Genomic DNA, 14,876 nt, shown 5'->3' on the forward strand with positions numbered 1-14,876 from the left:
CAAGCTTACTCAATGTCATTGCAGCACTCCTTGAGATGTGGTTGGACACTTTGCTGTCGAGGCAAGGTGTGTGCGTGTACAGATGTAGGATCTTAATTTGATCACTCTTTTGTTGATGAGAATTTTCCTGGACAGCAGAGAATGCATACTTGTAGTATACTCTTGGCTTAAAAAGGCTTCTAAAGTTTGTAATTTCCACTTGAAAATGTAAGACTTGATTTGCCCTAATGCAAAATGTATCAACCCCTACATTTTTTTTCATCAATTATAATCCACATAATAATTCACATTTCCTGTTGCTGCAGGATTATTTTCCTGCTGTAGCAAACTGGCTCAAATTAATATCCTACATCTGTATGTGTGTGTGTTTGTGTGTGTTGATGTGTGTGTATGTGACACAGGGCAACTCACGTTGTTGAGTTTGATCTTGCTCTTGTCCTGTTTCTGCAGGTGTCCAGACAGGTGGTAGAGCACCGCCCGGCTGCGTCTGCGGTTGGTGTTGAAGCCTGGGGGACGGGTGACCTTGTGCACTTCCAGACCCGTTTCCTCATCTGGGGACAGAGAGAAGGTTACGGAATTCATGAATCATTTAATGAATTATTTTGTATACATCTTTATTTTATTTGACACATTTAACTGGTTAAACACTGAGCAATTGTTTTGCCCCCCCCCCCCCCCCAAATACAATTAATCATAAAATAGAAAATGATATATCATTTGAAAGCTACAGGCCTTTTTTGGGGGGAAATCGAACTCAAATCTTACTGCTGGAAATGTAATAAGAAGTTTGAAGTTTATTCACCTGTCTGTGTCTTATTTCCAAAAAACAAACTCTGTGACTTGAAAGCCCTGATTGTTAAGGTAATTTTAAGATGATAGGCTTGAAGATCCATTCAGCCATTTTGGCACAGTGACTCACTACCCAAACCAGACGCAACTGGTTTCAAGTGGCCAAGAGACGTCATGTGATCTCCTACTGCTATCTAGTAGATGAACTGGGAATCAGACAGAGGATATATTTACATCAATGGATAGGTAGAGATGTCAGCTTTCTCCTTCCTCATATCATTCCTGTAAAATGAGAAGTGAAGGTATGGCACATTGCACAAGCTCTGCACTTTTAAAATGGCTGTGTTCCAATGGGAATTTGTGCATGTTTAGAGCGACACTATTACTGTAGGTAAAAGATCTGAGAATTATTATAATTATATATGTTGTTCAATTTTATTCCTTTTGGAACTGTAATTGGTGACATATTTTATCTCAAACCTTTCAAATCTCAAATTTTCCAACATGTGGACAATTGGGGGGACCCCTACCCCTCAAACAATTCTAAATAAAAACCTGTAAATTTCAGTATTTTTTGCTGTATCTTAGGCTCTGTAGTAGTCACATTGTTTCTGATATCTTTATCTGAATCCCACAGTACTTCACTTTCTAAATAGTAAGCATGCGTGTGTAGGATTTATAGTTTTGAAACCAAAATGTGTTTATATTGTGTCATTTAGAAAATGAGTTTAACATTAAGATACATAAAAAGTTGCCTCAGCCATGTGAGTACAACAACAGACACATAAAGTAATGTGGGGATGGAGGGTTCATTAACCACAGATCTAGGATCAGATTACCTTATGTCCCCATCCTAACCATAGCCATTATGGGATGGAGGAATATCTGATCATGTATCAGTGGTTAGGGGCAACTGCAGTTCTTTGTGTGTGGAAAGAGAAAATGGACGGCATAATTTTAGGCTCCCGAGTGGCGCAGTAGTTTAAGGCACTGAATGTCAGTGCTAGAGGTGTCATTAGACCCTGGTTCGATCCTTGGTTCGATCCTGGGCTGTATCACAACCGGCCGTGATCGGGAGTCCCAAAGGGCGGCGCACAATTGGCCCAGCGTTGTCTGAGGATTGGCAGGGGTAGGCCGTCAATGTAAAATAAGAATTTGTTCTTAACTGACTTGCCTAGTTAAATAACAGGTCAATTTTTTTTAGCAGTGTATTGTTTTAATGCACTTGCACCATAGCTCCATCTCCACCAAATAGATATCTTTTAAACTCTTCCAATGATTCAAATGATCCAAATCTCTTTCCAAATTATTTTCGCTATCCTGCTATTCATTTTCCCTCTGTCCATAACCCCATATTTTTTTGTTCGAAGGTATCCACACTTACAACGCAATTCACTTTAATTATATTCCTACAAATGAAATTCTTTGAAAGCATTTAATTGGATGCATCTCAAATGGCCCGTACCAAACACAGACACATTCTGAAATCCAAACGTAGGAAAGGAAACTGTTTCTATTCCCCCTTCCTCGAGCCAGGTGTATCTTGGCACCACTTTTAATGAGACACCTTTACAGTGTATAGGGCCAGAGGTGAGTCTACAAGGATGTAACTGAATGACTCATCAGTAAAGATGACAGAGAGTGGGGGATGGGGAACTGAGAGACAGAGAGACAGAGAGAGTGCGGGAGAGACAGAGAGTGTTTTTTTTACACTTCTGTCTGATTTGTTAAAGAGCAGACAACAATAGTGTGAAAACACTGCCAGGACATTTGGGGGCCCTAAGCGAGATTTGGTGTTGGGCCCCCAACCACCTCACGGGCAAAACATTTTAGTAGCCCCCTTGTTGACAGCGGAGAGTAACATTTAATTTAAAGTTCATTTCCTGCAATTCTACACATTTTGCCATGGGGTGTAGAGACATTTTTGCAGTTTTAAAGCTAATTTCCTGCAATTCTACACATTTTACCATGGGGTGTAGAGACATTTTTGTAGTTTTAAAGCTAATTTCCTGCAATTCTAAAATGTTGCTGAGACTTATGCCACGTTAATGATATGTGAGTGAGAGTGACTAACAAAATCAAGGTGGGCTCCCTGGAGGCCAGTGCCCCTGGGCACGTACTCTGCATGCCCAGTCGGTATTCGGCCATGATTACCACAAGTTTAGATAGCTGGCTAGACTAACGTACCATTGAGTGACTGTCAGTGACTGACATGACAAGAGAATAACCGCTGAAGCACAATAACATTTCGAACTTGCACCTTTTCTATTCTACTATTCTAATTCTCAACAGTAAGTTGAGACCCCAACTGAGTTCCAAGCTGAAACCCCGACTTGCCAGAGGCCCTAAGCGACCGCTTATGTCGCTTATGTCTGCAGCCGGCCCTGAGGACACCTGTCCGGCCACGAGGGTCCACACAAAATGTAATGTTCTCATTCCCTAGAGTAGTAGATCGGGAAGGTATGGAAATGTCAAAACTATTTTCAGAGTTTAACCAACCAGACAGAATAACCAAGTCTCACTCCCTCCCTCCCTCCAGTGTTACACACTCATTCTTATAACAGTGTAACACTTGTATGCTTTTTAAAGGTTACAGTCATTACATCTTCGTGAAAAATCACAGAACAAAAAACATGACCACCTCTCTCTCTTTCTCCATCCCTTTCTCTACCCCATCCCTCCATCCTCTCTCTCTATCCCTCCCTCCATCCCTCTCTCTATCCCTCCCTCCATCCCTCTCTCTATCCCTTCCTCCATCCATCCCTCCCTCTCTCTCTATCCCTCCCTCCATCCCTCTCTCTATCCCTCCCTCCATCCATCCCTCTCTCTATCCCTTCCTCTCTCTCTATCCCTCCCCCCATCCCTCTCTCTATCCCTTCCTCCATCCCTCTCTCTATCCCTTCCTCCATCCCTCTCTCTATCCCTTCCTTCCTCCATCCCTCTCTCTATCCCTTCCTCCATCCCTCTCTCTATCCCTTCCTCTGTCCCTCTCTCCATCCCTTCCTCCGTCCCTCCCTTTATCCATTCCTCCATCCCTCTCTTTATCCCTCTCTCTATCCTTCCTCCATCCCTCTCTCTATCCCTTCCTCCATCCATCTCTCCATCCCTTCCTCCATCCCTCCCTTTATCCATTCCTCCATCCCTCTCTTTATCCCTCTCTCTATCCCTTCCTCCATCCCTCTCTCTATCCCTTCCTCATCCCTCTCTCTTTCCCTTCCTTCCTCCATCCCTCTCTCCATCCCTTCCTCCATCCCTCTCTCTATCCCTTCCTCCATCCCTCTCTCTATCCCTCCCTTTATCCATTCCTCCATCCCTCTCTTTATCCCTCTCTCTATCCCTTCCTCCGTCCCTCTCTCCATCCCTTCCTCCATCCCTCCCTTTATCCATTCCTCCATCCCTCTCTTTATCCCTCTCTTTATCCCTCTTTCTATCCCTTCCTCCATCCCTCTCTCTATCCCTTCCTCCGTCCCTCTCTCTATCCCTTCCTCCATCCCTCTCTCCATCCCTCTCTTTATCCCTCTCTCCATCCCTTCCTCCATCCCTCTCTCCATCCCTTCCTCCATCCCTCTCTCCATCCCTCTCTCCATCCCTTCCTCCGTCCCTCTCTCTATCCCTTCCTCCGTCCCTCTCTCTATCCCTTCCTCCATCCCTCTCTCCATCCCTTCCTCCATCCCTCTCTCCATCCCTCTCTTTATCCCTCTCTCTATCCCTTCCTCCGTCCCTCTCTCTATCCCTTCCTCCATCCCTCTCTCCATCCCTCTCTTTATCCCTCTCTCTATCCCTTCCTCCGTCCCTCTCTCCATCCCTTCCTCCGTCCCTCTCTCCATCCCTTCCTCCATCCCTCTCTCCATCCCTTCCTCCATCCCTCTCTCCATCCCTTCCTCCATCCCTCTCTCCATACCTTCCTCCGTCCCTCTCTCCATCCCATAACCCTCCCCGGGTGGCGCAGTGGTCTAGGGCACTGCATCGCATTGCTAGCTGCGCCACCAGAGTCTCTGGGTTCGCGCCCAGGCTGGGCTGGGTTCGCACCCAGGCTCTGTCGCAGCCGGCCGCAACCGGGAGGTCCGTGGGGCGACGCACAATTGGCATAGCGTCGTCCGGGTTAGGGAGGGTTTGGCCGGTAGGGATATCCTTGTCTCAGTATGTAAAAATGTAATAAAATGTATGGACTCTACTGTAAGTCGCTCTGGATAAGAGCGTCTGCTAAATTACTAAAATGTAAAATGTAATCCCTTCCTCCATCCCTCTCTCCATCCCTCTCTTTATCCCTCTCTCTATCCCTTCCTCCGTCCCTCTCTCTATCCCTTCCTCCATCCCTTCCTCCGTCCCTCTCTCTATCCCTTCCTCCGTCCCTCTCTCTATCCCTCTCTCCATCCCTTCCTCCATCCCTCTCTCCATCCCTCTCTTTATCCCTCTCTCTATCCCTTCCTCCGTCCCTCTCTCTATCCCTTCCTCCATCCCTCTCTCCATCCCTCTCTCTATCCCTTCCTCCGTCCCTCTCTCCATCCCTTCCTCCGTCCCTCTCTCCATCCCTTCCTCCATCCCTCTCTCCATCCCTTCCTCCATCCCTCTCTCCATACCTTCCTCCGTCCCTCTCTCCATCCCATAACCCTCCCCGGGTGGCGCAGTGGTCTAGGGCACTGCATCGCATTGCTAGCTGCGCCACCAGAGTCTCTGGGTTCGCGCCCAGGCTGGGCTGGGTTCGCACCCAGGCTCTGTCGCAGCCGGCCGCAACCGGGAGGTCCGTGGGGCGACGCACAATTGGCATAGCGTCGTCCGGGTTAGGGAGGGTTTGGCCGGTAGGGATATCCTTGTCTCAGTATGTAAAAATGTAATAAAATGTATGCACTCTACTGTAAGTCGCTCTGGATAAGAGCGTCTGCTAAATTACTAAAATGTAAAATGTAATCCCTTCCTCCATCCCTCTCTCCATCCCTCTCTTTATCCCTCTCTCTATCCCTTCCTCCGTCCCTCTCTCTATCCCTTCCTCCATCCCTCTCTCCATCCCTCTCTCTATCCCTCTCTCCATCCCTCTCTCCATCCCTCTCTTTATCCCTCTCTCCATACCTTCCTCCATCCCTCTCTCCATACCTTCCTCCATCCCTCTCTCCATACCTTCCTCCATCCCTCTCTCCATCCCTCTCTTTATCCCTCTCTCTATCCCTTCCTCCGTCCCTCTCTCTATCCCTTCCTCCATCCCTCTCTCCATCCCTCTCTCTATCCCTTCCTCCATCCCTCTCTCCATCCCTCTCTCTATCCCTTCCTCCATCCCTTCCTCCATCCCTCTCTCCATACCTTCCTCCATCCCTCTCTCCATACCTTCCTCCATCCCTCTCTCCATACCTTCCTCCATCCCTCTCTCCATCCCTCTCTCCATCCCTCTCTCCATACCTTCCTCCATCCCTTCCTCCATCCCTCTCTCCATACCTTCCTCCATCCCTCTCTCCATACCTTCCTCCATCCCTCTCTCTATCCCTTCCTCCGTCCCTCTCTCCATGTAATATCCCTGTGTGGTGTCTGGGTCAAAACTGAAGCTGATTAAAGCAGAATAAAGCTGAGTCCTCTGTAGCCGAATAAGATATGCATTATAACAGTCACAGAGAGTGGCAGAGAGGGAGAATGTTAGATTTTCTCTCTTTCCCTGTCTCTGGCTCTCTCTTTGTTTCTCAATCTGTTTCTCTCTGACTCTCTCTCTCTTTCCCTGACATCTGTTTCGCTCTCTGTTTTTCTTTCTCTCGCTCTCTATCTCGTCTCTACTCCCTCCCAAGTTAAGTCTAACTCTAACACAGGTTAATTCTGACTTTAACCCATGTTAACTCAGATTATAAACCAAGTTAATTCAGAGTCTAACCCAGTTTAAATCTACCTCCACCCCAATTTTAACTCACCAGTCTCTAACCCAGGATAACTCAGTTTCTAACCCAGGGTAATTCACCAGTTTCTGGGCCTTGCTCTGGGTCCTGGTCTAACCCAGGGTAACTCACAAGTCAATAGGAATTGCTCTGGGTCCTGGTCTATCTGGGTCCTGGTCTAACCCAGGGTAACTCACAAGTCTCTAGGAATTGCTCTGGGTCCTGGTCTATCTGGGTCCTGGTCTAACCCAGGGTAACTCACCAGTCTCTGGGCCTTGCTCTGGGTCCTGGTTTAACCCAGGGTAACTCACCCGTCTCTGGGCCTTAGTCTGGGTACTGGCTTAACCCAGGGTAACTAACCAGTCTCTGGGCCTTGCTCTGGGTCCTGGTCTATCTGGGTCCTGGTCTAACCCAGGGTAACTCACCAGTCTCTGGGCCTTGCTCTGGGTCCTGGTCTATCTGGGTCCTGGTCTAACCCAGGGTAACTCAACAGTCTCTGGGCCTTGCTCTTGGTCCTGGTTTAACCCAGGGTAACTCACCAGTCTCTGGGCCTTGCTCTGGGTCCTGGTTTAACCCAGGGTAACTCACCAGTCTCTGGGCCTTGCCCTGGGTCCTGGTTTAACCCAGGGTAACTCACCAGTCTCTGGGCCTTGCTCTGGGTCCTGGTTTAACCCAGGGTAACTCACCAGTCTTTGGGTCTTGCTCTGGGTCCTGGTCTATCTGGGTCCTGGTCTAACCCAGGGTAACTCACCAGTCTCTGGGCCTTGCTCTGGGTCCTGGTCTATCTGGGTCCTGGTCTAACCCAGGGTAATTCACCAGTCTCTGGGCCTTGCTCTGGGTCCTGGTTTAACCCAGGGTAACTCACCAGTCTCTGGGCCTTGCTCTGGGTCCTGGTCTATCTGGGTCCTGGTTTAACCCAGGGTAACTCACCAGTCTCTGGGCCTTGCTCTGGGTCCTGGTTTAACCCAGGGTAACTCACCAGTCTTTGGGTCTTGCTCTGGGTCCTGGTCTATCTGGGTCCTGGTCTAACCCAGGGTAACTCACCAGTCTCTGGGCCTTGCTCTGGGTCCTGGTCTATCTGGGTCCTGGTCTAACCCAGGGTAATTCACCAGTCTCTGGGCCTTGCTCTGGGTCCTGGTTTAACCCAGGGTAACTCACCAGTCTCTGGGCCTTGCTCTGGGTCCTAGTTTAACCCAGGGTAACTCACCAGTCTCTGGGCCTTGCTCTGGGTCCTGGTCCTTCTTGTTGTCAGTGATGTCCTTGTGGGACACCAGAAACAGCACCACCTCTCCCTTCTCATTCTTAATTGGCACGATGTCCAGCAGACACCAGAACTGGGTACCTGGAACACAGAGAGACAGAGATCAGAGACACAGTGAATCAGTTACATTTTTCTAGTGGCAGATTGGTACAAAAACAGATACATGTAAGGATGATACTGATAATGATGTACACACACACACCATTTTAATACACACTCCATTCCCCTAGCTAATCAGCTCATCTCCAGCTGTCTACAGAGATTTGAAAAGCTTCTGCCATCCCACTGCCTCCCTATAAAACCCAGTTAACATGTTGATTTAAATTGGAAATATAGAAAAGCTATTTACACTGAATGCTCTAGTCCCAATATGATACAATATCATCAAAACCCAGAAAACAACATCTCACTACCTCACTTTATGTGTAGTGTTAGTGTGTGTGCCTTACATTCTGCACTCTGAGTCCCAGAGCTCCTCTATTAGACAGTTATTACTGATGAGATAGAGAGAGATGAATGCAGGATGTCTTTATTGCATAAAAGCTTTTTCATTTCAGGAAGCGTAGCTCTAATTTGGTCAATTCAGAAAGTGAAATGAGTTTGGCATGAAAACAATGAAGCTAAAAAACAAACAAATGTACAGCTTTATCTGAGACCGGAGAAATAGTTTGCTATTCTCTATTCAATTGACATCATCCATACTGTATTCATGTACATCCACACAGCACTTCAAGCGTTCTTTCTTTACCATACTGTATGGCAGTGAGAGATATGTGGCATGCTATTTCCTCCCAGGTGTCTGGCAGGCAGGAAGGAGAGTGATAGAAGTGTCATGCCCTGACCAAAGAGAGCTTTTTATTCTCTATGTTGGTTAGGTCGGGGTGTGATTAAGGATGTGTTATCTAGGTGAATTATATTTCTATGTTGGCCTGGTATGGTTCCCAATCAGAGGCAGCTGTTTATCGTTGTCTCTGATTGGGGATAATATTTAGGTAGCCATTTCCCCATTGTGCTTTGTGGGATCTTGACTATGTATAGTTGCCTGTGTTCACTATTATTAGCGTCACGTTTCGTTTGTTCGCTTTATTGTTTTTGTTCTTTGAGTTTTTTCTCTTCCTATTAAAAGAGATGGAAACATACCACGCTGCATCTTGGTCCACTCTTTTCGACGATCGTGACAAGAAGAGATAATATGTAGAGGTGTGATGTGAGAAGTGACTGACCTAGGTCATACAGGTCTGTGAGTCGCTCTCCTCACACTGTGACAAAACTACAGATCACGATTACACTTGATACACACAACTCTCAGCCAAGGTGAAGGGTTTGACATTGTCTGAAAGCTCTGGTTATAAACAGGTGGTGATGATGATGATGACAATGAAGAAGATGAAGATTCATATGATTTAATTTGACTAATCAATCTCCGTCAACTATATGAAGGAGCATGAATGTGCCGGCAGGCAATATCCAACTTGTTATGATAAGCACAACACATAGAGAATATTGAACAACACAGCGCTCAGCATGGATGAGAAGCAGGCCTGCCAGAAGCACACAGCTGTCCATACACCGATTACATCCTCTACGGACTAAAACCACAGGGGAAAAACTATTCTCTTTGAATCTAACACATCTGGTACCTACACTACAAAACCAACTGGCTCCCAACACATCCAAGTGTACCATGATTTGATATCTCACTAAGTGAATGTGAGGGTTTTTGATCAAATGCGATCAGCAACACTTAACAGCCATCATGAATCTGTGTCTTTGTTGATTTGAACAAGTCAAATATCCATGTCAGACCTTTCAGTGCTTCAACTGCCTGAAGAAGACAGATACAGTCGAAACACATTGCGTGCACCATAGCCAATGCATTTGTACCCAATTTATTTGTTTTCTGAAGTTCTTATTTAGAGTGTATTCACAGTTGAAGTCAGATTACACACGGCAACTTCTATACATTTTTATCTGCAAAGATTCATTATCTTGTATTTGTATATATTTCATACCACTCCACCTGTCTGTCAGTGCTGCAAATGGAACATCAAAAACAAGCTTGACAAAGTCATATGACAGTGTGCCATGGTGGTGGACATGTTGTGGCTGTACATACATGCATACGTATGATCAGGATAAAACAGCCTCACATTCATAGAGAGTAATAGAGTCCTATTACACAGCTGTTATGGTTAACAGTGTGTTTTCAGTGTCCCAGTTGGGTGTATATTTAGATGAAAGCTGGATTACATCCCCAAAAATGGTATACTACGTCAAATATGTGCAGATACAGTATGTGCACCGCGTCATTGCTTTCTCTCTCGCTCTCTCTGCTGAGTGTGCATCTTGCTAGCTGTCACTCAAATGGCGAGGGGCTGACGCTCATTGTCTGAAATTAAAATTGCTATGGGGCTGGCGCACGTGTAGGGAAAATGGGGCTGCACAGCTTCCATAAACAGTCGCTTTCAAACTAGGAATTTCGTGGCTAATTGAGGTAAGACAGTAATTCTGCTCATAGATTATGCATGTATGAACTACACATTGACACATCCAGCCCAAAGTGAGAGGTTTGAAAAAGATGTACTAGTCACCAAAGCTCCGGAGCATGTCTTCAATAACCCTTGAACTGTTCTGAAGGCTCCGGTTGTGTTGTGTTCATACATGGGGATACAGGAGGGATGTGAGAACACAAGCATACACTGTCACACACACATTCTCACAAACACACACATACACATAAACGCTTCTTCTGTTTTTTTATGATCTCATCATCTTTAACCGCTTTCAGTCCCAGGCCTTGATGACGGAACTCACAAAACTTCTTGCCCCAGAAGGCTGTAAAATGCAAATGTCTGCATATACAGGGCCAGTAATGCTTGAATTAACTTTTAATTGGTCTTTTTGCTGTGCTTCTCTTTGTTTTAAGGCTTATATCTTCCAATAGCATCCGTCTAGCCCTCTATCCAGCCAAGCTAGCCTTCTACCTTTCTCGTCTAAAACCACTTGGTCTTCTCTTCAATGTCAGTTTTGTCCTTCTCGTCAAATAACGTAAATTCAACAAAGAATGTCACCATGTTATTGGACTGAGGTAAGAAATTGGCACAAAATGTTTTTCCCTTACGTTGATGACATTTTGCAAATCCAATCAGTTTTACACATTGAATCAATGTCCTCAGATTGATTTTTTGTTGTTGAAATGACGCGGAAACAAAGCTGATTCAACTGTTCGCTCTCATCAATCGAACCATAGATTTATTGATACACGATATCAGTTGTTGATTTGTCTTCTTTCCCTGAGTCGTCAGTGACAACTTTCTTTACCCTCTAAATAAGACATATCATCCCTATCTATCTATCCTGCTCTCTCTCTCTCTCTTACACACACACACACACACACACACACACACACACACACACACACACACACACACACACACACACACACACACACACACACACACACACACACACACACACACACACACACACACACACACACACACACAGGCCTCATTTACACCTAGTCTCTGGGCCATTCTCAAGAGGCTATAATAAGCCCTGGTGGGTTACTATGGTGTGACTGACTGTCTCTCACCTCCTTTCTTGTAGAACACCAGCTGGGTCTCTCTGTATGTGTCTGAAATGGCCCCCTATTCCCTATTATCCCTATCAACCAGGCCCTGGTCAAAAGTAGTGCACTATATACAAAATAGGGTCCCGAACCAAATCTCCCTCGTGTGGCCTCATGGGTGGCATATTCATATGTATTATCATTTTCTTTCTATATCAAACGGTTTTGTTATATTTCAGTCTTCTGTGATGTACATAAAGTGTAATATTGAGATGCAAACTCAAAATGTAATAAATATCAACTCTATATCTGTCATGGTACAGTTGTCTTCTTTTTTTAAGCCTATAACTATGTGTGTGAGGTGTATATTTAGTTTGAAAGTAGATTTGTTTAAGACTAACAAGAAACACTCTGTGTGACCCTGATTTAGCCCACTGCAGTAAAAGGTTAAAGATGGAATATGCAGTAGGGGGAAACAGTGCCATTGGCCACCCCACCACCGTTGTTGTTTTTGTTGCCGACCTGAGGAGCGTTTTGTAGCGTAGTAAAATATATATACCGTATATATTGTGCTCTTCTGTAGTGCGTCAAATGATGTCCGAGAGGAAAAAACAGTTTTCATTGCTTGCAGTAACATCTTTGTTGTTGTAATATTGCAAACGGACATTGCTGTTTCACCATTATGGATTCCAGATTTAAAGGGGCAGTACAGTCAAAAATTCTATTACATTTTTTAAGCATTATATTTCCACACTATGAGGTCGAAATAACACGTTGAAATTGGAAAAATGATGATAATGCCAATTTAGTGTAAGTGTAAGCTTTTTGAAAAGAATTGCTGTAATTTCAGACTGTTCAGGTGGGACGGACTTTTTGGCCCACAGCATGACATCACAATCTGATTATTCTGACCAAATAACCAGTCATATTTTATTTGCATATGTACAGTGCATTTGGAAAGTATTCACACCCCTTGGCTTTTTCCAAATTTTGTTACGTTACAGCCTTATTCTAAAATTGATTAAATTTATTTTTTCCCTCATCAATCTACACACAATGCCCCATAATGACAAAACAAAAACAGGTTTTTCGAAAATTTGGCAAATGTACAGATGTGGCAAAAAAAAATACACCTACTCATTCCAAGGTTTTTCTTTATTTTTACTATTTTATACATTGTATAAATGTAAAAAATTGTCAAATAAAGAAAAACCATTGAAGGAGTAGTTGTGTCCAAACTTCTGACTGGTACTATATATATATATATATATATATAACTGAAATATCACATTTACATAAGAATTCAGACCCTTTACTCAGTACTTTGTTGAAGGACCTTTGAGAGTAATTACAGCCTCGAGTCTTCGTGGGTAAGACGTTACAAGCTTGGCACACCTGTATTTGGGAAGTTTCTCCCATTCTTCTCTGCAGATCCTCTCAAGCTCTGTCAGGTTGGATGGGGAGCATCGCTGCACAGCGATTCTTAGGTCTCTCCAGAGATGTTAGATCGGGCTCAAGTCCGGGCTCTGGCTGGGCCATTCAAGGACATTCAGAGACTTGTCCCGAAGCCACTCATGTGTTGTCTTGGCTGTGTGCTTAGGGTCGTTGTCCTGTTGGAAGGTAAACCTTCGCCCCAGTCTGAGGTCCTGAGTACTCTGGAGCAGGCTTTCACAAAGGATCTCTCTGTACTTTGTTCATCTTTCCCTCGATCCTGACTATTCTGCAAGTCACTGCCGCTGAAAAACATCCCCACAGCATGATTCTGCCGTAGGGATGGTGCCATGTTTCCTCCAGATGTGACACTTGGCATTCAGGCCAAAGAGTTCAATCTTGGTTTCATCAGACCAGAGAATCTTGTTTCTCATGGTCTGAGAGTCCTTTAAGTGCCTTTTGGCAAACTCCAAGTGGGCTGTCATGTGCCTTTCACTGGAGGAGTGGCTTCTGTCTGGCCTGATTGGTGGAGTGCTGCAGAGATGGTTTTTTTTCTGGAAGGTTCTCCCATCTCCACATAGGAACTCTGGAGCTCTGTCAGAGTGACCATTGGGTTCTTGGTCACCTCCCTGACCAAGGTCCTTCTCCCCTGATTGCTCAGTTTGGCCGGGCAGCCAGCTCTAGGAAGAGTCTTGGTGGTTCCAAACTTCTTCCATTTAAGAATGATGGAGGCCACTGTGTTCTTGGGGACCTTCAATACCGCAGATAATTTTTGGTACCCTTCCCCAGATCTGTGCCTTGACCCAATCCTGTCTCAGAGCTCAATGGAAAATTCCTTCAACCTCATGGCTTGGTTTTTCCTCCACTGTCAATTGTGGGACCTTATATAGACAGATGTGTGCCTTTTCAAATCATGTTCAATCAATTGAATTTACAACAGGTGGAGTCCAATCAATTTGTAGAAACATCTCAAGGATGATCAATGGAAACAAGATGCACCTGAGCTCAATTTCAAGTCTCATAGCAAAGGGTCTGAATACTTGTGTATTTGCTAAAAATGTTAAACCCTGTTTTCGCTTTGTCATTATGGGGTATAGTGTGTAGATTGATGAGGATTTATTTAGAATAAGGCTGTAACATAAGAAAATCTGTGAAAAGTCAAGGGGTCAGAATATTTTCCGAATGCACTGTATCCGGCTACTTTGAAGGGGTAAGCAGGGTAGGTTTTAGTCTAGACCACTGGTTCTCATTCCTGGTCCTGGGGACCCAAAGGGGTGGACATTTTCCCCTGGGACCAGGATTGAGAACCACTGGTCTAGACAATCCTGTCTGTCAATCAGGGCTGTGTATGTACACTACCATTCAAAAGTTTGGGGTCACTTAGGCCAGCATCCCAGAGTCGCCTCATCACTGTTGACGTTGAGACTGGTGTTTTGCGGGTACTATTTAATGAAGCTGCCAATTGAGGACTTGTGAGGCGTCTGTTTCTCAAACTAGACAATCTAATGTACTTGTCCTCTTGCTCAGTTGTGCACCGGGGCCTCCCACTCATCTTTCTATTTTGGTTAGAGCCAGTTTGCGCTGTTCTGTGAAGGGAGTAGTACACAGCGTTGTACGAGATCTTCAGTTTCTTGGCAATTTCTCGCATGGATAGCCTTAATTTCTCAGAACAAGAATAGACTGACAAGTTTCAGGAGAATAGTTCTTTGTTTCTGGCCATTTTGAGCCTGTAATCGAACCCAGAAATGCTGATGCTCCAGATACTCAACTAGTCTAAAGAAGGCCAGTTTTATTGCTTCTTTAATCAGCACAACAGTTTTCAGCTGTGCTAACATAAAGGGTTTTCTAATGATCAATTAGCCTTTTAAAATGATAAACTTGGATTAGCTAACTCAACGTGCCATTGGAACACAGGAGTGATGGTTGCTGATAATGGGCCTCTGTACACCTATGTAGATATTCTATAAAATAT

At 45.0% G+C, this 14,876-nt stretch overlaps 1 protein-coding gene across 1 annotated transcript in view; it reads right to left on the minus strand.

The window, feature by feature from the left end:
- LOC120058042 (potassium voltage-gated channel subfamily H member 8-like) overlaps positions 1–14,876 on the minus strand; it is a 171,561-nt gene that overhangs the window by 40,592 nt on the left and 116,093 nt on the right. Inside the window, exons 3-5 of the mRNA XM_039006525.1 lie at positions 7,866–7,983; positions 4,179–4,222; positions 412–509 (exon numbers count right to left, since the gene is read on the minus strand). Coding sequence (XP_038862453.1) covers positions 412–509; positions 4,179–4,222; positions 7,866–7,983 — 260 coding nt within the window. The remainder of the gene's footprint in view (positions 1–411; positions 510–4,178; positions 4,223–7,865; positions 7,984–14,876) is intronic.

The sequence above is a fragment of the Salvelinus namaycush genome, chromosome 13 (genome assembly GCF_016432855.1).
Source record: "Salvelinus namaycush isolate Seneca chromosome 13, SaNama_1.0, whole genome shotgun sequence".
Taxonomy (NCBI): Eukaryota; Metazoa; Chordata; class Actinopteri; order Salmoniformes; family Salmonidae; genus Salvelinus; species Salvelinus namaycush.